The sequence below is a fragment of the Candoia aspera genome, chromosome 1 (assembly GCF_035149785.1).
Source record: "Candoia aspera isolate rCanAsp1 chromosome 1, rCanAsp1.hap2, whole genome shotgun sequence".
In the NCBI taxonomy this organism is placed as follows: domain Eukaryota; kingdom Metazoa; phylum Chordata; class Lepidosauria; order Squamata; family Boidae; genus Candoia; species Candoia aspera.
Genome location: NC_086153.1, coordinates 132,059,607 through 132,082,267, shown reverse-complemented (window position 1 = coordinate 132,082,267; position 22,661 = coordinate 132,059,607). Strand labels below are relative to the sequence as shown.

The 22,661-nt window shown below is 40.0% G+C and overlaps 1 protein-coding gene across 1 annotated transcript in view; it reads right to left on the bottom strand.

Annotated features, from left to right (window-relative positions):
* The window catches only part of CSMD1 (CUB and Sushi multiple domains 1), a 1,072,463-nt gene that overhangs the window by 91,114 nt on the left and 958,688 nt on the right, over positions 1-22,661 (bottom strand). Inside the window, exons 47-49 of the mRNA XM_063298442.1 lie at positions 21,559-21,672; positions 13,598-13,786; positions 11,683-11,829 (exon numbers count right to left, since the gene is read on the bottom strand). Coding sequence (XP_063154512.1) covers positions 11,683-11,829; positions 13,598-13,786; positions 21,559-21,672 — 450 coding nt within the window. The remainder of the gene's footprint in view (positions 1-11,682; positions 11,830-13,597; positions 13,787-21,558; positions 21,673-22,661) is intronic.

Below are 22,661 nucleotides of genomic sequence, written 5' to 3'. Positions count from 1 at the left end.
TTTATTTAGAATTAAGACCCACTGTACACAGAGGAATACACCTCTTAGAAAACATACATAGCTTTATGCTATGAAAGCATTCATGCATAAATTATTTTATTTATTTCTCACATTTCTTCACCACCCATCTTGCCAAAGTGACTCTGGGCAGTTTACAATCAGATTAAAATAATAAAAGATTAAAATACCATAAAAACAGATTCATCATGGAAATATAAATATAAAATCCAAAATGGAGAAACAATAGTCTCAATAAAATTCCTCAGGGCCTCATCAAGACACCAACTGCCCCCATGATTGACTATCCCCCTTCCCGCCCCAAGCAAGGTGGCAAAAGCAAACCTGCAGTCCCTTTCGGAAGGCCGGGAGAGTGGGGGCCTGCCTCACCTCTAGGAGAATCGTATTCCACAGGGTGGGGGGGCCACGGCAGAGAAGGCCCTCTTCCTGGACCCCGCCAATTGACAATATTTAATGGACAGGGTCCATAACATGCTTTCTCTGCCTAACTGTGTAGGCTGGGTCAAAGTAATGGGTGAGGCAGTCCCGCGGGTAACCTGGACCCATCCCATGTAGGGCTTTAAAGGTAATAACCAACACTTTGAATTGGACCCGGAAGCAAACTGGCACCCAAAGCAGCTTGCACAGCAAAGGTGTTAAATGAGCCATCCTTGCGGCCCCAAAAACTGCTTGCGCAGCCACATTTTGAACCAGCTGTAGCTTCTGGACACTCTTCAAGGGTAGCTCCATGTAGTGCACATTACAGTAGCCTATACAGGAGATGACTAGGGCATGGGTGACTGAACAGAGGGCCTCCCGATCCAGGAAGGGGCATAACTGGCACACAACATGAAGTTGGGTGAAGGCTCCCCTGGCCACTGCTGCCACCTGCTCTTTGAGCAGGAGTTGTGAGTCCAGGAGAACCCCCAGGTTCCACACTGGGTCTGTCTGGGGCAGTGCAACCCCATTCAGAACCAAGGATGATAAGTTCCCAGATGCTGAGGAGCCCACAACCCACAGCCACTCCTTCTTACCAGGGTTCAGCTGAAGCCTGTTGTTCCCCATCCAGACCCCTACACCCTCCAGGCACCGAGAGAGGGTGGTCACAGCATCACCTAAGTTGCCTGGAATGGAGATATATAGTTGGGTATCATCAGCATATTGATGATACCTCATCCCATGGTGACTGATGATCTCACCAGTGGTTTCATGTAGATGTTAAAAAGCAGCAGAGAAAGTACTGAACCCCACAAAGGAGGGGCCACAGGTCGGATCTCCTGCTCCTATCAACACCGATTGGGACTAGCCCCAGAGAAAGGTGAACCAGCGCAAAATCATGCCGCCCACCCCTAACTCCCTAAGCCGACCCAAAAGAATACCATGGCCAATGGTACCAAAAGCCACTAAGAGGTCAAGAAGAGGAAGGATGAATGCACTACCCCCATCCCACTCCCACCAGAGATCGTCCAAAAGTGCAACCAATGCTGTTTCCATCCCATATTCGGGCCTGAAACCTGACTGAAAAGGGCCCAGATAATCTGTTTCATCCAGGATCCTCTGGAGCTGCAACACCACCTCTTTCTCAACCACCTTCCCTAAAAAGGGGAGGTGGGAGACTGGACAAAAATTGTCCAGTGCAGCATGGTCCAGTGATGGTTTCTTGAGAAGTGGGGACACCAGCTCCTCTTTAAAGGCTGTTGGAAACACCTGATCCTTCAAGGATGAATTCACCATTGCCTGGACCCACCCACACGTCACCTCCTGAGCTGCCTTTACCAGCCAGGGGGGCATGGATCTAACTGGCAAGTGGTGGCATTTACAGTCTGAAGGATCCTCTCTATTTCCTTGGGCCCAACAGGATCAAACTGTTCCCAGATAACCAGGTAAGCACGCTCCCCAGGCACCTCCACAGACCATGATCCACACTTGGCATCCAACTTATCATGAATCCAAGCAGTTTTATCCCCCAGATGCCTGGAAAACTCTTCTGTGTGGCCCTGTAGGTAGGTTACTGGGCTCACCTTCCCCAATAGGGATCAGGTGATCTTGAACAGGGCTGCTGGGCAACATTCTGCAGATGCAATAAGAGCGGAGAAATATTGACATTTCACCATTCTTATTGCCACAAGGTAGACCTTAATAGCTAGTGTTCGGTCAGGTTCAGTTCTTGTCTTCCTCCAGTGGTGCTCTAGACGTCTCTTAATCCTCTTTAGAACCCAGAACTCCTCTGTAAACCACAGGGAGTGTCAGGTTCAATGGGACAGGAGAGGTCACACAGGTGTGATCTTTTCCAAGGCCCCAGCTGCCTCCCTGTTCCAGTCAGCAGCCAGGGCCTCCGCTGGACTGTGCAGCAGAGCCTCGGGTATGACCCCCAGCTCCCTTTGGAACCCCATCGGGTCCATCAGTCACCGGGAATGGGCCAATCAAATGGGTCCTGCCTCCTTGTGGAGGGGTGCAGCATAAGAAAATCTCAGGGCCACCAGGGCACAATCTGACCATGACAGAGGGGACAGATTTAACTCTCCTTTTAGATCACATTGCCACTGCTCTGACAAGAAAACAAAGTCCAGTGTGAAGCCACTGTCCTGAGTCATTTCCTGAATAATCTGGGACAGGCCCATGGCTGCCATGGTGGCCATGAACTCCCAAGCTGCCTCTGAGGCACACCCCAGGGACAGCAGGTTGAAGTCCCCAGAACCATAAGTCTGGGGAACTTCATCACCAAACCTGAGGCAGTCACCAGCAGCTCAGGCAGGGAGGTTGCTAAGTAGCAGGGAGGCTTGTACAGTAGCAACAATCCCAACTGTTCTCAGGAGCCCAACTTCAGGAAAAGGGTCTCACAACTGGCCACCTGTGGAGCAGCGCCCCTGAAGGCCACTAGATTCCCAGATGACAACAGCTACCCCTCCTCCCCTGCCCTGGAGTCTCAGCTGGTGCCATACCGTGAACCCAGCTGGGCACATTTCTGAGAGGGGTAACCGCCCTTCAGGGCCCAGCCAGGTCTCAGTAATACACACCAGGCAGGTCTGCCCCCTCCTCAGTGATCAAATCACATATAAGGGGGGCCTTGTTAACTGACCTGGTGTCATGACCTCGTTGCAAGGCACAAAGAGCCTCACAACGTAGATCATGATAATTAGAAATAGAGGAAGGAGATAATCAAACTAGAGATTAACACAAGCACCCAAAACCACCCACACCCATGGGCCCATAGGCAGCTGAAAAGAAGGACGTCAGAGGAACGGAGATAAGCCGCACCTGGTGCCCTGGAGGACACAACCGACGCTGGGAGACAAAGGAAGACACCGTGAAAATGCCCAGGCAGCCATCAAGGGTCTCATCAAGAGGGATCGGGATAATGTAGGGTGGGGGAGCCCGGGGCACTACAAGAGGGTATAAAAAGGGCACCTCCACACCACCACCACCGTTCCCATTTTTCATTCTGTCCGCTATCATTCCAATAAACCAGAAATCCTTAATACCCATTAAGCGAGTCTGTGTCTTATTGCAAAGCGAGGCTGACCCTGACACCTGGCATACAAGAGCAAAAGCCAAAAGCCAGGGCCTCCATGGGTCTGCTGTCCAAGACCTGGGTCTGAGTATAGAGGGCCAGAACATGCTACCAGTATCAAACACCAGGGGCATCTTCCCCAAAGATGGCCTTCCCTGTGACTCCCACCCCGTCACCATCTGAATGGAGTAGCCTGCCCTCAATCCCCTAGAACTCCCATTTACAATTCCTTCCAACCCCAGCCCTCTGGATTCCCTTGTTAGGGGTCCCTCAATCCAACCATATATCAACAGACATACACCAAGCAACCACGGGGTAGTGGCGAGTTCCCCAGCACTTCAGCTCTTGCTCTCAGTGCTGTGGGAACCCAACCATCACCCCTACATCTACTGCACCCCCCTTCACTGGCCTCTCTCACTAGCTGGCAGGGGGCACCCCACCTGCTTTTCCTCCCCCCTGACTCTCACTCAAGGAGGGAGGGTCCCCACATACTCACCACATCCACTCTTGGGCTCCCTCCCCATCTCTCACATCAGGGAGGGAGTAACCCACTCACCACACTGGAGGGACCCTGGCACACCTCTGGAGGGTGCGGTCAGATCCACACCGCCCATTCCCCCACCACTCATGCTCCTCACCACACTGCTCTCTGTCACTCAGTTTTTGCCTGGCCGCTTGCTGCAGCCCAGGTCTCTCCTCCAGCCTCTCCAGGGACTCCCTGCGCTGTTCAATTATTCCAGAGCCCCACTGGCCACCACAATGCTTGGCTCGCAGCTTGTTGCTGGGCCACTCCTGGGGCTTGCAGTCCTGGGGGCCCACTGCTGGGCCATTAGGCCACTCCAGGAGCTCACCGCACTGCCCTCTTGGCACAGAAACTATTCACTTGATCTGGGGGGCTCGGTCCAACTCCCTCAGTCTTGGGGGTTCGCCAACCACCCACTGTCAGGTCCTGCTCGCCTGCCCATGGCTTTGAAGGTTTAACATCAGGTATTGTCAATATATTTTTCAAGCACATCTTCTCAATTGTAAAAGATGGAAATAAGAAAGTCAGTTTTGGAGCCACTGTATTCTGCAATCATTTTCAAATTCTGAATATGCATTGATATGCAAACAAAGGATCCAAGTAGTCCTGAATAAACCCACAGGAAGATCCATAGCTGTGCAATAAGAAAGTTTCTAAAGAAAGTTTCTGTTTCAATATCAACATTTCCAGGCACTGCTGTGAAAGATTCCTGTGAAAAACTGTAGAGCTCTATAGCAGAGCGAGGTGAGCAGTGATCCTACTTCCTAAATGGGACATTGGGTCAATGGAAAATAGAACAGCCCCTATTTTACTGTTCCTTTTTGCTTTCAAAATTTCAATGTTAACATTCATATTTCATTCCTTTCCCCCAGGTTACTGCTGAGAAACCTGATATATTTCCATCTATACCACTGGGAAGGTCATCACAGTATGCTTAGCAACCTGATATTTACCTTCCCCTTCTCTATTGCTCATTCTTTCCTTCATCTAGCCAGCAGAATTCCTTGGTAGATATGCAGATGCTTTGTCCACCTGTACAGTATATGCAAAAGGGTTTTGTAACAAATTTCTGGAAATACATAACTTAAAATCATGAGGGGAGATCTGAGTGAAAATTCTAATGCTAAAAATGTTGCTTAATCAAGAAAAAAAAAGCTGCCTTATCATATAAACATCTCTGTGAAAAGGTTTGGGACAGTACAGATAGTCCTTACTTAATGACCATTCATTTAGTGATGGTTCAGATGTACAACGGTGCTGAAACAACCAACTTACAACTGATGCTCACACTTACGACCGTCCCAGTATCCTTGAGGTCACATGATCATGATTTGGGCACTTGGCAACCAGTTTGCATTTACATAAGAATTTTATTAAGTTTCAAGTCAAAGATAAAAGCTATGAAAAAACAAAACAAAACAAAAAACTACAAAAAAAAATAAGAATAACTAAAAGGTGTGAAAACAAGAGTTTTTTTTTTTTTTTTTCAGAATTACAGAAAGATGTGACTTCCGACTTTTAACAGCAAGGATATACAAAAATTTTCCATAATCAATCTCTTACTTTCTATTAAACCAAAACCACATTATTCCTATAAATCATTCCGCTTTGGCACATTATAAAAGTCACTAAGTACAGTTACTCCCTCCCTTTATATTAAAATAAAGGAAAAAAATCATATAAACCTCCTAAACAACTTTTCCCCCCAAAAAGGTAACTCTTCTTTAATTATTCCCTTCCTTCTACTATTCTATACATTTCTGTCTACTAGAATAAAAATCAAACTAAAAAGCACATAAATTGTCTGCCATTATGCTTAATAGTAGAACAATTTTAATAATCTTAATCTTAATAAACCCAAAGCCATCCAGATAAACATTTTAATACTCTAATAATCTTAATCCAAATTCTTAAAAGCAAATAACATCAGTCGATCCCTTAAAGCAATCCAGATAAACATTCTTCAACCCTTATCCCACTTCAAAATAAACCAGAGCATTTACATATCCCCACAATGTGCACAGAGCTTTTCTCTTTAAAAAATCAAACAGCCCAACTGTCCCCCTCAAAAATTCCAACTTCTCTTCAGAAAACCTCTCATACATAATGACCCCTTCTTTTTCATGGCATTTCACCAGAAAGTCAATTTCACTTATTGCTTGCAGATCTCTCCCTCCCTTAAGTTTCTCCAACTCCACTATCCAATCTTCATCCAGCATTTCAACAGAAATCCTGATCTCCCTCCTAGAAGAAACATTTCTATCACTGTTGAATTCCTCAGTTTCATCCACTCCATCCCCAACCAGATGACACATTTTAGACCTCATATTTTCCATGATGTCCTGAATGTCTTGTACGAAAGCTTGGTAGGAGTCAGAAAAAATCTGTTTAAAATCTTGGTAGAAGTCATAAACAATCTGTTGAAAGTCTTCCATGTCTCATGCAGTAGATTATGGCACCCCCTAGGAGCTTAACCAGTGAAAGTCAAAGATACAGAAAAGTTTCAGAATGTGTTTACACAAAGTGAAAGTGAGATAAGCAGACAGTTCCCAAGGGAAAGTAGAAACAGAAAGCTGAAAGTTCAAATCAGCCGATTCAACGTGTAGGATAATACTAGTATCTTCAAGTTTAGTACAAAAATAATAACGGGAAGACAATTGTTTACTCTCAATTCTCCTTAATATTTGGAAGGAAATTGAAATCCAAAACTTAAAAAATATTTTTTTAAAAAATGCCAAAAATAACGATAAGCACCAAGACAGCCAGCTCTCCTCGCTGTAGAAAGCCTCTCTTAGGGTACACATTCTATCTATCTATCTATCTATCTATCTATCTATCTATCTATCTATCTATCTATCTATCTATCATCTATCAATAAATAAATAAAATTTGGTGATTTAGAAATGGGGTGGCCAGTCTTAATGTCCCTTTAACGCTACAGTGCAGCTTGGAAAATGGTGATGTCCCCGCCTCTTGCTAGCTCTTACCAGTCAAACGCAAAACACTGTTTGCAAGCAGCCATCTGGAGGACAGATGGGATGATTTCAGGTGTTTTCCTTTATCCAGAGAACACTCCTGGGCTTCAGGAAAAACTGCCTGAGCCCAGAAAAAATTGCCACTTTGTCAGCTCCACCCGCTAAGCCCACAGGCACAGCTGTTCATTCCACCATGTCCCCACCGGAAGTCTTGGCAACTGGTTCACATTTACGACCATCATAGCATCCTGTGGGCATGTGATTGCCATTTTTGACCTTCCCGGCCGGCTTCTGGCAAGCAAAATTAATGGGGAACCACATGATTCACTTAATGACCATGTGGTTCACTTAACAACCATGGTGATTCACTTAATGACTACCTCAAAAAGGTCATAAAATTGGGTTGGATTTGCTTAATGACTGCTTCACTTAGCAACCAAAATTCCAGTCTCAATTGTGGTCGTTAAGCAAGGACTACCTGTATGGTAGGAGGAGCCAAATCACGTAGAATGACTGTCGTTGCTATTGAAACCATCTCCATTAAAACTAAAGGTCTAAAATGGTTAGAACATCCAAAGCTTCAGAGATTTGGTCATTCTGTTTCAGGTTTTGTATCTAAATGGATTATATCTGTAAAGCTAACATATTGATCTTAGTTTTACAGATATAATCTATTTAGTTGATCAACTAAAGAGAGCCAGTTTGGTGTAGTGGTTAAGGCACCAGGCTAGAAACCAGGAGACTGTGAGTTCTATCCCTGCCTTGGGCATGGAGCCAGCTGGGTGACTCTGGACCAGTCATTCTCTCAGCTTAGAAAGAGGGCATTGGCAAGCCACTTCTGCAAATCTTGCCAACTAGTCCAGGCAGTTGCCAGGAGTCAACATTGACGCAAAGGCACCACCCTCCACAAAAAAAGAACAATGATTCAGGTACATTGTTGTCAGCCTTGCGAGGTAGTCTAGACAAGAAGTACACCCAGAAGTATTACTGTAGCTCTAACTTTATTGTAAGGTTACATTAACAGAATCTTGCAAGTCTGAAAGTACACCTCTCCCCGCTTGCCCTTACAGTCCAAGAAACCAGAGAGGGTCCCTTCTGAGGTGTTTGCCACACCCCCATTCCTTCTCCATACTCAGCTGCTGCTTCTCTGATGGTTGTCTAGACTGTGGCTCTTCCTCCTGTCTCCCAAGGTCATTCCCACATAACATTACAATTGTATACTGAAAGGTACATCTGAATGTTACCAGATAATAGTTTTATATCTTAATTAGGCTTGTTTGCATCTCTTATCACATTTTGTGATAACAGACCTGAATTCTGCAACAATACTTTTGATTGTTAGAAACTGTCACCAAATACTTCAACAAACTCCACAAAATATTCTAGACATATGCTATCTGCCAAACCTTGTGCAAAGTCACGTTCGTAGAAACAAGGAGAAAAGCAGGGAGGCAGTAAATCATTCCAATAGGCTGATAGTTATGTGGTGGCCTGCTGGCTCCATCACAGCTGCCATAGCATCAATAGCTTTTCTGGGGCCCCATTTTCTTTCTCATTTTTCATGCTACTGACTTTCCTTATTAAGATTCAGGCCCAATTGCTTACTCTGCTGCTTGCTGTTATTCCTTTTTCATGCTGTCTCTCCTGCATCTGATGTAAAACTTATATGACATGAAGAGAACTGTGCAGCTTTTCAGGTCATGCTGTTTGTGAAACAGGAGAAAGTTTAATCTGAGCTATTTGACTGGATTGCATTTCTTATGTATAAAGTGAAATGCATTTGTATCCTACAAAGTAATTCATCTGTCATTTGAAATTAACAGTGCTTGATATCTCTTTTCCAGATTCTCAACATTCACAAGAACATTTTATACTTATACTAATCCTCTGAAAGAGAAAAGGATAGCTATTCAATAAACTACATTTTATTTACATTTTCAGAATAATGTCTTTCTCTTATGTTTTGTGAAGGCCACTGCAGAACTAACCTCGTTAGATGCCATCATGTCAATTTAGAAGGCAGAGAGTATCCCTGACTTGCTAGACATCCCTGGCATGGGAGAGGTGACTAGGAAAAAAGGAAGCTCAGGACATACACTATTATAGGTTTGGAGTCTCAGCATACTTGTTTATAAGTACAAAATCATACTGACAATATATCTTTCAAGTAGGATAGCCAGTCACACTTAAGACTAATCTAAATAAAATTGAAAAATAATTCTGAAAGGAAAAAATCTACCAGTGACTCTGCCTATTTGGACCCCCCCCCCCAAACAAAAAAGAGAGGGAGAAATGAAATCTCCGGAGTTTGGCATATTTATCATGAAGTTTTCTTAAAACAATCCATTTCAGGACCAAAATCTATAAAAACATATATTTATATTAAGCCATTTATATAACTGGTCTTTGTTGTAGACCATATTACTGCTAAGAATCAGAGCAGCATAAAAAGCAGTGACTTACTGAAGATATTAAGATTTCTATTTGTTTAGTGATACTAGCCAAGATGGTCCAGGTAAACAATACTGATAGTCTTTTTCCCTACATCAAGTTTCTCATCTTTTTTTTTTCTTTCTTTTTATTTGCAATCCACTGAGATATTCTTCTGCAATTTTCTCTGGATGCATCAACACACATATACACGCATAAGAACTGTAATTAGGTTTCATTTAGCAAATGAATACACACACACACACATATACGGCTTATATTTAGATTGCTTTCACATACAAAAAGTATACTTTCATAATGTGCTACTGAATTTCCTAAGTTGTACTGTGGATAAAATGGTTTCCTTTTCATTAAATGAACAGAAATTTTGTCCACTTGTGAAACAAGAAGTAATATTATGCTAAGATGTTTCACACCGTGATATGAAAATACGTTTTTTTCATATAATTGGGACATCTATTTAAAAATTACATATTTCTAAATGTGAAATAATTTTTACTTAAACACATTGTTATGGCACTGATTTGAAATAGTTTTTTCCTATACTAGGTCATTCTAAAAGCTGCAAATTAATTTCACAACATAGAAAAGTAGAATGTGAATATATTTCTTACAATCTTACATAGGCATTTGGTACAAAGGATGTCAATTTAAAAATGATGAAACATGCATTTGTGTACTTGCATCATGACATCAGACGCAGGTATGTAAGCCACAAAGTTTGAATCGTGGTGTCATGATGTACGCTTCATAACTTGGGCCCTTTGCTATCCCCACACAGACACATGCAGTTTTGGTAATGTGCTTATTCAATACCATGTACTTAGACTTTATCTCTAAATAACCATTGCTTTTCCATTTAACCCAGATCAACAGAAGCCATTTTGGTAGACTACAATATTTTGTTTGTACTGAATGGTAGATTTATTTCATAACCCTAAGTTACTGGGATTATCTTCTTCCTAACATTTTGAACTGACATCAGAATACCTTGAATGCAAGGAATGCACATCTATATATTTTCTGTAGGTTATGAATATGGCAAAGGAATTATACAAATGCCTCAATTTCTGGCAGTCAAAAGAGTTCATAGGAGTAGAAAAGGGAACAGACTCTTTGAAAATCATCCATCATCCAAATGTACATTTTCTGGTTATTGATTTTCTGGCTCCATCAGTAACTACATTTTCATACAGATTTAACACACCATATAAAATATAGGCATAGTTGAAAATTAAAATAATCAAGGGCTAATGATCACTAGTCATTCACATATACAGTAGCTAGTTACAATAATGTTCCAATTTTCACAGCAGTGGTGTACAAGACTTGGTTGCATTGTTTTTTGTTTGTGTCTGTGTCTGTGTATAGGGTATTCCTCCTTTTTTTTTTAAGAAAACCATATTATGAGTCCCCCCATGGGGGAGAGATGAGCGTGAACAAATTTATAAAATAAATAAATATTATTTCTATAGTACTCTGATCCAGAAAATGCATCTCTGAGACTACAAAGAGACTACAATGTTTTTTAAGAGGTGAACAAAAATAGTTACAAATGTAAGCTCTCCTCTCTTTCAAAAACCTCCTCCCTTCCTCTGTGAGTTGCTAAGTTAAACTAAGCCAAGCGTTTTGGCTTAGCTTTGTGATAAAATAATGAGTATTAAAAATGCATGAAATATTTCATTACTGTGAGAGCAATCATTTCATTCAATGGAATCAACAACTATTTGGAATTCCTGAGCACACTGAAAGATAGACAGCAGATGAAATATTAAAATATTTAAAAGTCAGAAGCTAGAAATTTAATGAGAATCTTTGTAAAAAAAAAAGTTGTAAATTCAACTATTTTGTGTGTGTCTGTGTGTGTGTGTAACATTTATATTTCATATATATATTAAAGCAGAAATGCAATGAGACAAAACTTGCATTTGAACTTAGGGACACATTAATGTAGGGACAAAGTTATTTTAAATAAGAAAATTGGTTATTTCAGCCCACTATTGTCTGTTCTGTTCTGACTGATAAAACTCTCCAAAAGCTCAGTAGGTGTCTATAGTTTATCAGTAGCTCTACTAATGAGGTAGACATCAGGTAGTAAAAACTCAGAGGATTTTGCAAGAACTATTTGTGATTTATTGGTATGGGCTCTCTGTACATTCTAATAAATCTTTTCTTTTTAAAGAGCATGTTATAAGCAGGACCTTAATGCTAATTTCACTACTAACCTGAATAACGTATCTTGAATCCTTTTTTAGTAGTTGCATGGTCAGTTGACCAACGCAGATACAACTGATTGGATTTGCTTGTATAGTTAAGTTGTCCAGTATGATTTCCACTCAAGGCAACCAACAAAGGGCTTTGTCCAGAAGAACCTATAAAAAATATATCAAAAAGTTAATACCCTAATCCAATCACATACATTAGAATTATTGGAAATACCTCGAAATAATAATTATTGTAATAACACTAAAAAGACATTGCTACCAGTGCTTGAAAAATTAAAATGGGGTCTGAATTCCAATGTGGATTGATGTAATTAGCATCATTTAGACTAATTTGAAGATTGGATGTGGTACATTATTTGTGTGCTTCAGAACATGGACTTGTCACCAAATTGTATAATAAAGTGGTCTAAGGTACTAGTAATCTTTCTTTTTAATAGATACAGGTGGTCAAAATCAGTTAAAAAGCATGATTCCCACTCTGTACTTTCCTCTGTACAGTGTTTCATGGGAGCAACAGACCAGAATGCTTCCATATGAGAATCCATTCTTCTTCTGCACACAAAGACATTAATGGTATGACTTGAAAGTTGTATGATAGTAAGCTGCTCTCAGTGGGTAATACTTGTTGCAGAAAAGTAGGTAGGAAGATTTTAGACCTTTTGAACTTAACAGAAATAATAGATACATATGCAGAATTGTTTTACAAGGAACTAGAAAAAAAACAAACAAAAGGAAGCATGGTGGAATATGCTTGAAACTTTTCTCCTACTTCACATTGAAATAAAACTTAGGTTTCATGGGGATATCAACCTGTTCAGTACAGGTAGAGGCCATAATATAACATTTCTCCAAATCAAAACAAAACCAAAACCTTAAAAAAACACTAAGATGTTAAGTAGACAATTAGGTTATTAGTCAATGTAGAATGATTCAATGAGTTTAAGAAGCATTGGGCTGGTTTCTTTGAAAAGAACCATCTTTCAAAGGCTGAAAATAATCAGCAGAAAGAAATCACATTTCTGTAGGGCTGGTGGGAATAAATCTATTAGGGGAGTGTAACACATTTAAAACAGGATTTCTGCAAAGCGGATTAGTGTGAGAAAACATTCCTTTTTGAAGCATAAAAGCAGCTGCGCCCTTTGGAAGTCTTCCACAGCTGCTTCAAAGGTTGTCCCCAGCATGTGCCTGCAGAACCAACATTCTACCGGGATCACCAGCAAAGCAAACCAACACTGCATGGATACACATCTGTAGACAGCTGGGGACAGACTTTGAAACACATGCTGGAATCTTCCAAAGGATGTGACTTCTTTAATGCTTCAAGGAAGAGTGCTTCACTTCCACCAATGCATGTTACAAAGTATCCCTTTTGAATACTTTGCTCAGAACTAAAAGATATGAACTTATTTTTTGATAAACACCAAAATACACAATTTAATATTAGAGGTGATCCTTGTTATTGCAGAGGTTCTCTTTTATCTATTAAGATAATGAGATTATGGATAATAAGGCCATGAAAAATTTACTTTATACAAGCACAAAAAGCTGAGTGATATTTAGTGCTTCAATAAAAATACCAAAAACATGACAAAACCTGAAGTTATGTGAAACCGCTTACCATGGATGCCAAAGTCTGATCTTTATTTTCTTTTTCTTTTTTCCTTATTTTATTTATTATTAATTTTTCAAGATATAATTAAGACACATAATGCAGAATATAAGACCAACAGAATACAAGTCTAAAAAAGAAACATGAAAGGCTAAAATGGGTCTGATAATGCTTTTTTGCTTAGTCTGGTCTTTATTTTTGAACAACAGAATGCAACATTGCAGATAAGGAGACTGTGAATAATGAGGGCCACCTGAAGTTTAATTCCTTCCACATTACTGAATCAACAAATACATTATATCTCACCATCAAAGATTTCCAGCTCATCAAATTGTTTTTCACTCTGAAATGTTTCTACAAAAACAGAGATGTTATAGCTTGGTTCAACTTTAAGAGTCCAGGCACATGTTTGTGAATTGAGATAGTTGCCTGGATAACCTGGACTGAGGATTACTCCAGATGAATCTGTATGGATTTCATTTGCTGGGCACTGTGCTATAAAATACAAGGGAGGCAGGAAAAAATAGGATAAATAAATAAATAAATAAATAAAGGAGTTTACTTTCTTAAATTACCATTTTTTCATAAATATGAAGAAAGATGTTCAATCCAGTTTTGAAATTTATTGCTGATCGAAGCAAAATCAATCAAAATGCAGATTCTCTCCATGAAACAAGATATATTATAAACCAGATGTTGCTTTCATAAGAACTTACATGCTTCAGAAACAAGATCTGAATACATACAATACCTTTACCTAGATGATCAACTAAAATTAAATGAATATCCCTCTCTGAATAATATTTACTTGAATCTATTTTGCTTGAATCTATTTTCAGTGATACAACGAATAATAAATTGTCAAGAAACAAAAAATGCAATGTAAATTTAACATGACATCACATACTGTATATTTGCTTTCCCCCCTAGAAGTTGTTAGCCTCCCCACACCATTCTCAGAAGAATAGCCAGTTATTCTTCCGAATGCTATAGACTCTTGGTCCCATGTATAAAAACTGGGAAAATCTCAGCTGATGAAAGCACTCTGAATATTTTAGATTCATGTAAGACTGACCTAAATCTTTTCTTCAAAGACAATAGACTGGCATGTGTATTTATTTTTGAAAGAACTTCAGATTTTACACTATAATGATAAAGTTTAGCAAGATATCTGAAGAAAGAAAACATTCACATAGGAAATAAAAATAGTACAGTATTTGTTTATTTACATGTGCAGGAGGAGGAGGAGGATGAAAAAGCTGGACAGAACATTTTAAAGTGCTAGAGTCTTACACTGGGATTTCAAACATTAGATGTTTATTTTTACTTTATCTAATAGTATTTTTCATCAGTGTTCAAATTTTACTATCTTGTCTTTATCATCCCTGCAATGTCACGTTGGAAGATGTCAAGCAAATGTCTTAAAACTTTTAGGGCCAACAATATCCAGGTGAAAAAATTGAATGAGTCTGAGTGAAAAGTGGGTTCTAAATCTCAGGAGAGGAAGAGCTTATCTTCTACCCCCTCACCCGCTTCAGATAGTGAAGCAGAACAGAAAGAAGTTGAAGCTGAAGTAATTTTTTCTCCAGATTCTGAGGAACTCCTGAAGCTTCAAGAGATTCCAGAGATGTCTCAACTTGAAGTGTTTGTAATTTTAAAAGCCCTTTTGCATGATTTAAAGCATTATAAAATGATGTTTTCAGCAATTAACATTCTCTGTAGAAGCATTGAAGTCTGCTGTTGTAGGAAAAATGGAGTGTCTTGACTCTCCTGGTAAGAACATGATGGAGCTCAATTGTAAAGTTGCAGTTTCTCATGAAAAAAAAATAAATTATCTTAAAAGTTCCAATAAGCAATCCTCGAAATGTTTTGAGGACCTGTTGAAAGAGAATAATGATACCTACTGATCCCTTTAGTGGGTTCTTTGCATAGGAAATATTAATGTTTTCTGAACATTTATTTATTTATTTAAATTGTATAGCCACCCATCTCACTAACTCTGGGCAGTGAACAAAATTTTTTAAAAAAACTATTAAAATAATACAAACATTAAAATGCATAGCAGCCAAGAATAAAGCACCCATTATAACGACTAAATTAACCATGAAATGGGTCCCCACATACACTCAGGGCCCCAGAGCCAGGTCTTTAAGGAGTTATGAAAAGCCAGCAGGGTCAGGGCCATCCTGATCTCTGGAGGGAGAATGTTCCATAAAGTGGGTACTAGGGCAGAAAAGGCACATCTTCCAGGCCCTGCCAACTGGCATTCCTTAGCCGACAGGATCTGAAGCATGCCCATCCTGCCTGACCAGATCGAATGAGTAGAAACAACTGGGGAGAGATGGTTCCTCAAGTAACCTGGTCCCAAGCCATGAAGGGCTTTAAAGATGACAACCAGCACCTTGAATTGCACTCAGAAGCACACTGGCAACGAATGCAGCTTACAGGGTAGAGGTGTTACATGCACCAAATAAATGGCACCATTTACTACCCATGCTGCCGCATTCTGCACCAGTTGAAGCTTCCAAATGCTTTTCAAGGGTAGCTCCATGTAGAGTGCATTGCTGTGGTTCAGATGGGAGGTTATGAGGACATGATTGACAGCAAGCAGAGCCTCCCAGTCCAGGAAGAGGCGCAACTGACACACAACCCAAAGGTGTGCAAAGGCCCTTCTGGCTATGGCTGCAACCTGCTCTATGAGCAGAGCTGTGAGTCCAGGAGGACCCCAAATTGCTCACTGGTTCTGTCTGAGGCAGTGCCACATCACTCAATACCAATGATGGAAAGTCCCTGGCACAAGTAGGTCCAAACACCCAAAGCCACTCAGTCTTGCTTTGGTTGAGCTGAAGCCAGTTGCACCTCATCCAGGACCCCACAGCCTTCAGACACTGGGAAAGAATGTCCATGTCATCACTCAGGAAGCCTGGGGTAGAGATATAAAGCTGGGTATCATCACCATACTGGTAATACCTCACCCCAAACTGTCAGATGACCTCACCCAGCAGCCTCATGTAGATGTTAAACAGGAAGGGAGAAAGAACTGAACCCTGAGGCACCGTACAATGTAGGACCATAGACTGGACCTCTTCCCTCCTATTAACACTGATTGGAACTAGCCACAAAGGAAGGAGGACAACCAACACAGCACTGTGCTGCCCACCCCAACTCCTGGAACCGGCCCAGATGGATACCATGATCCATGATATCATATGCCACTGAGAGGTCAAGAAGAGCTAGGATGGATGCACTACGCCCATCCCGCTCCCACCAGAGATCATCCAAGAGTGCAATCGATGCCATCCCATGGTCTGGCCTGAATCCTGACTGAAAAGGGTCAAGATAATCTGTTTCATCCAGAGTTCTTTTAAGCTGCATTACGACCAACTTCTCCACAACCATCCTTAGAAAGAGAAGGTTGGAAAGTGGATGAAAACTGTCCAGTCTAGTTGGGTCGAGCGATGGCCCCTTGAGAAGGGTGTAGAACACTGCCTCCTTAAGAGCTGCCAGAACCCCCTCTTCAAAGAAGAAGTAACTACTGCCTGGACTCAGTCACACATCTCCTCCTGGGCAGACTTTACCAACCAGGAGGGGCATGGATCTAATACATCCAAATTAACAGCAACAAGAACCCTGTCCACTTCTTCAGGCTCAACATGATCAAACACTTCCCAGATAACCTTGAAAGACTTAGTCCCCATAGCCTCCAATGGCCCTGCTTCAAGGCTGGTGTCCAATGCAGAGCGAATCCAAGTGATTTTATTCATCAGATGCCTAGCATATTCCTCACAGCAACCCTGTAGGTAAACCTCAGAATTACTCACTCCAAGCAAGGAGGGTCCAGGTTATATATATTATCTATAATGCAAAGCTGGATCAGTCTTTGAGGAAATATATGGGGAAGGTTTTGCATGAGATATTTTTTTTCCCACCACAGCTAGAATATAAATTGGAAACAGAAGTTGCATATCATTTAGCATTCTACTTCCATTAATAACAAAGACCAATCACAGTTGTGGTTTGATTCAGTTCCTTTATCCACCTATTTTTTATATGTACCTTGATTCAAGCATGAGAAAATTCTCTGACTCAGAAGCTGATAATTTATTTGTTCAGCAGGAACTAGAAGGTGAACAAATTAGCAGCCCATTTTGTTCATATTTATTTTTTGCATGAAAAAGTAGGCATGGACCTACTAACAGGGAGGAGGGAGTTTCTGTATTCTAGTTTCAGCATGGCCCTTCTGTGAGTTTATAATATTCAGTGTTTTTCTTTTAGTTTTTAAATAATATATTATTTTTTCTATTTCTTAATTTTTTAAAATAAGCAATTCTTACTTTCTTGAATATTATTTCCTCGTTTTTCTTTTTTTCTTGGCCCAAACTATATTTTTAATGAAAAAAATCGAGACATTTAAAATTCCATGAAGTTATTGAAGATGACATAAACATTACTTAATGAAAAAATAATGTTTATGTCATCTTCAATAACTCCATGGAATTTTAAATGTCTCAAATACCAATCAAGGAGGAGGATAATTTAAAAACTTTAATGATAAACTCAATATTCTTCCCAATAAAGACTTTTTAACAAGGTTAGATTTTTAAATGGAAATTCCACACTTGTAAGGGGAGTTATAATTTTGGTTAATATGTCTTCTAATTTGATTGTAAAACAAACCAAATTGACATGGAAGGTTTTTGTTTTTGTTAATTTTAGTGATTAGATGATTGTACAACTGAATAGTTTTTATTATTTACAATTATCCTGCTAAAGATAAATCTAGTTTTCCACAGATTATTTGCTCATCTTTTTACTATGTGTGGATTATAATATTATTGCTCATGATTTTAATAGAATTTTAGATCCATTGGTTGATTGTCATGTTACTCCAAGTAAATTCAGATTCAGAAAACACACTTGGAATATGCTTCAAGCCTATGTACTAGATTTCAGTTTGGAGGATACATTGTGGCATTTGAACCCATCACAACAAGAGTATACTTCCTTGTCAAGTCCTCACAGCACATGTTTGTTTTTTTTAATTAATAACTCAATTTTTTTAATAACACAATTTTTGATTGAGTAGATTTCTGCAAACAGGTTCTATTGTTATATCTGACCAGTCCTGCTTTACTTGACTCCCTTGCAAATCTCAAGTAATCACAGAGCAGGTCAGTATGTGTGTGTGTGTGCATGTATGTGTGCACGCACACACACCTGTATAAAGGTAGTCCTTCACTTACGACAGCAACTGGGACTAGAATTTCCATCACTAAGGGATACGGTTGTAAAAAGTGACATCCCCTAGTGACAGCAATCCCTGCAGTCCCAGTTGCCATTGTTAACTGAATCCCATGGTCGTTAGCCAAGGCAACGTGCCCACTTCCCACAACCAAGCGAGTGGGGAAACCAGCAGGAACTTGAAAATCCCAGGCGGCTTGCAAGCAGGCCGGCAGGTAGGTAAGTGGCTACTGCTGGCTGGGGGAGGGCACGAAGGTGTGAGGGAGTTGCAGCAAGGCTCGGGGAGGATGCTAGGGGGTTCAAGGGAGGTGCAGTGAGGAACGTGTGGTGAGGGTCAGGGAGGTGCACAGGGGCATGTAAGGTTGTAAGGGAGGCACAGTGAGGGTTGGGGAAGGTGCAGTTGGTTGCATAATTCTGGGCAATTCATGTTTTGCCCGTTACACTGATGCTGTGTGAGCTGCAGTGGCTTCCATTTGTTTTCCAGGTGCAATTCAAGGTTCTGGTTATCACATTTAAACCCTACATGGCACAGGGCCACCCCTCCTTGAGGGTATCTGCCCATCTCACCAGGTCTGAAAGGGTGAGCAGGCTCCAGGTCCCTTTCTGTAAATGTTGCAATCTGGTGGGACCTCAGAGGGGCAACTTTTCCAGCCTCCCCCCTGAAATTTGGAGGGCCCCCAATTTATTAGCCTTCTGAAGGACTGAAAACTGGCTCTTCACCCAGGCATTGGGCTAGGATGGAAGACCCCAGCAAATGCAAATGCAAATGTGCTGTTGAGAAGATGTTATGGTGCTGTGACTGGATATGTGATGTTGTTGTGTATTTGTAAGCAAAGGGGTACTTACAAATGCTTCAGCTTTGTAGAAGAAAGAGTGACTTCATTTAGGCCCCACAGGCTGAAGGTGCCCTTTCCTCACAATAGCTCAGTTTGTTGAAAAGCTTGGAGATCAGTGTTAATATATGTCATGTTCACCGTTGCGATGTTTCTGCATCGTAACGGTTCACTTGCCAAAGTGTTGATACGTGTTCCTGGCTGGGAGGGTGCTGCTGATAACCCTTGTACGGGAGACATGCCGGACTGTGCCAGGGAGGAATGTGTTTGGGCTATCTCTTAAATGTCAAGGTCTTTTTACCCGTTGATCAGCAGAGCTCGTTAGGAGCACCTGGGAATGTGGGGTTGTACTGGATGCGAGGGGTGTGTGTGCTGATGTTTGAAACAACGCTATTTAGTTTGAGTTTAGGCGTGCTTTTCTCATTCTCAGCTTTTTACTTGTTTGCACTCTATTCTAAATAAACCCAGAACCTAAAATGTGATTTTGAGTCTGAGCGTTTTATTCGGATTAAGGCAACCATTACAATATACAAAACTGAGATACTTTTAAGCAGGGATTTTCTGGATATAGGTAGTCCTTGTTTAGCAACCACAACTGGAACTGGCAACTTGGTCATTAAACGAAGTGGTTGCAACTGTGCTTATGATCTTACTTTAGCTTTCCTTTGCTTTACAGACCTGCGAAGGTTGTAAATGCGACAATGGGTCGTAAAGTTACTTTTTCATCATCGTAACTGAGAATGATCACTAAATGAGGCAGTCGCTAAATGTGGACTACCTGTACTTAGGAATTGTGAACAATGAAGAACATTAGTTTAAGTACTAAGCATATATATTATTTTGTGTATACACTAGTATCTGGTTTTAAATGATAATTTTAATGTTATAATTGTTCCATTATTTCTATAGTTGCACTATTCAAATGGAATATTTAGAATATTTGATATCTGGCAATTTTTCATTGTTCAGGAAACCACTTTTTGAATGAAGTTAAGTCTAAACTTTCAAAGTTCTGACTTGAGATTCTTATCATACTGGTCATCTTCTCTTTGACATATAAACCCTCTTTAGTCTTATTAAAAATGGACCCAATCCACTTACAGTCAGGAGGAAGAGAAAGGATGAACCCCCCTGATATCATCCTCCATGAGTAGGAGGTGGCCATCTGTAGTCAAGAATTTCTTTTATGCATAGACATTAACGTGATTGATAACTCAGATTAGTTAATTATGAGGACAGCTTCCAGGAATAGAGAAAGCTGTCCCCTAAAAATGGTTGCCCTCTACACATAGAAACTGAAATAAGGAGAATGGAGCTAGGGTGTTTATATCTTACCAGTGAGCATAGACAGGCTATTCTTACTTTTAATGAACCTTAAGAGGGAAAAAACTGCCTGTTTCACTAATCAAGTACCACAGCAATGACTTACACTCATAAATATGCCAATTTATAGAGCAGAATTCAGCAGCTTCTGTGTACATATGGAAGTCCTGACACATATACTGAAGCCATTATAGTATGGTTCTAGAATTTTCAGTAAAGTCAGATTTGTTGTGTTTTTCATATAAATAAAACATGCATTTTTTTTATTTTGTCACCTGAATTGCTGTCTCTAACATTATGCCATCTCATCTTATTTAGGGCACAGAATCTATCACTAAAAAATGAGTATTGTTTTATACTATATGTTTAGTTTCAAGAATCTCTGATTATTTTGGTTCTGACAATGTTCTCTGATAACAGTAATTTGCTCTTACTTATATATACTCTGAAATCATTCAATTTCTGATTCTTCAGAGCTAAAACCATTCCCAGTTTCTTCTTGCTTAGTATATTGATATGCTCCCCATGGACAGAGATTGATAGAAATCATGGGGGGAAAACTATTTTAAATTGTTTTCATTGCATGTTCTGTTATAATAGAAATATAACTCCTTTAAAAACTGTCAAAGAGGCACATCTTGGATTAAAACCTGTATACTTCCATGAATAATGAAGTGTAAAACAGCATATAGAAATAGCTTGTTTCAAGCAGCAAACCTCTGAAAAAAAGCAAATACTAAAAACACATTTCAATACTTTTTCATTATATTTCCTAATTATCATATTCTTGATTTAAAGAAAATTTAAACATCAAATACAATATGTGAAAAACTCTTTCATAATCCCTACATATAGTTACTGCGTACATACCTTCACAAATTGGAGGAGAACCCTCAAACTGAAGTTGAGCTTTTAACTTACAGAACATCATGTCATTTCCGACCAAGGTATAGCCAGGATGACACTTGTATTTGACAAAGTCTCCTGAAATTATTTATAAGAAGAAAGAAATGGAAACATATTTAAATCTAGATTATAGCAACATCATTTACTATATCTTTCCATACCTTTCTATAATTGCTTCAACCAGCTCCATACATCAATTCTTTTTTTAAATATAATTTTATTGAAAATTTCAAAAACAGGAGTAAAAATTAATACAAACTAATTTAGAGTAAGAAGGAAAAAAGAAAAACGAAGAAATAAAAGAGAAAGCTAAAGTGCAAAAAGAAAAAGAAGGTAGAAGAAAAATAGAAAAGAAAGAAAAAAGATACAGAGAAGTGGCTTCTGATCTTCTCTACAGCAGTTATATTGTAGATGTACTTCTTTCTCTAAAGTTACCTCATGACTCTCTTCTTTCTATAATTTATCCTAACTAAATCATCAAAACCATAGATCAGGGTTCCTCCACCAGGGTTCCGTGGAACCCTAGGGCTCTGCGAGAGGCCACTAGGGGTTCCCTGGGAGATCACGATTTATTTAAAAAATTATTTCAAATTCAGGCGACTTCACATTAAATCAGAGATATTTCTGTATGCACTGCACTTGGTTTTTCCCCTTATTGTGAAAGGCACATTAGAAAATGATAAATAAATAAGTGTATAAATAAAGACTTTTACGTAATATATTTTAGTGAGACAGAGAAGATACTGACTAAGTCATCAGCCTTGGCATACCCAGGCCTGTATATATGTGTTAACGGTGTTCTTAAACTGAAAATAAAGAATGAATGTGAATTCATTCTTTATTTTCAGTTTACGAACACTGTTAACGCATATATACAGGCCTACACATGAAACAAATATAATAATGTGGTAACTCCTGGCCTATATGTGAGCCTGAATGTGTAGGGGTTCCCCAAGGCCTGAAAAATATTTCAAGGGTTCCTCCAGGGTCAAAAGGTTGAAAAAGGCTGCTAAGGATCATAAGTTCATTTTTTCTGTTTTTCGCAAAAAGTCCATAAGGGGTTTCCA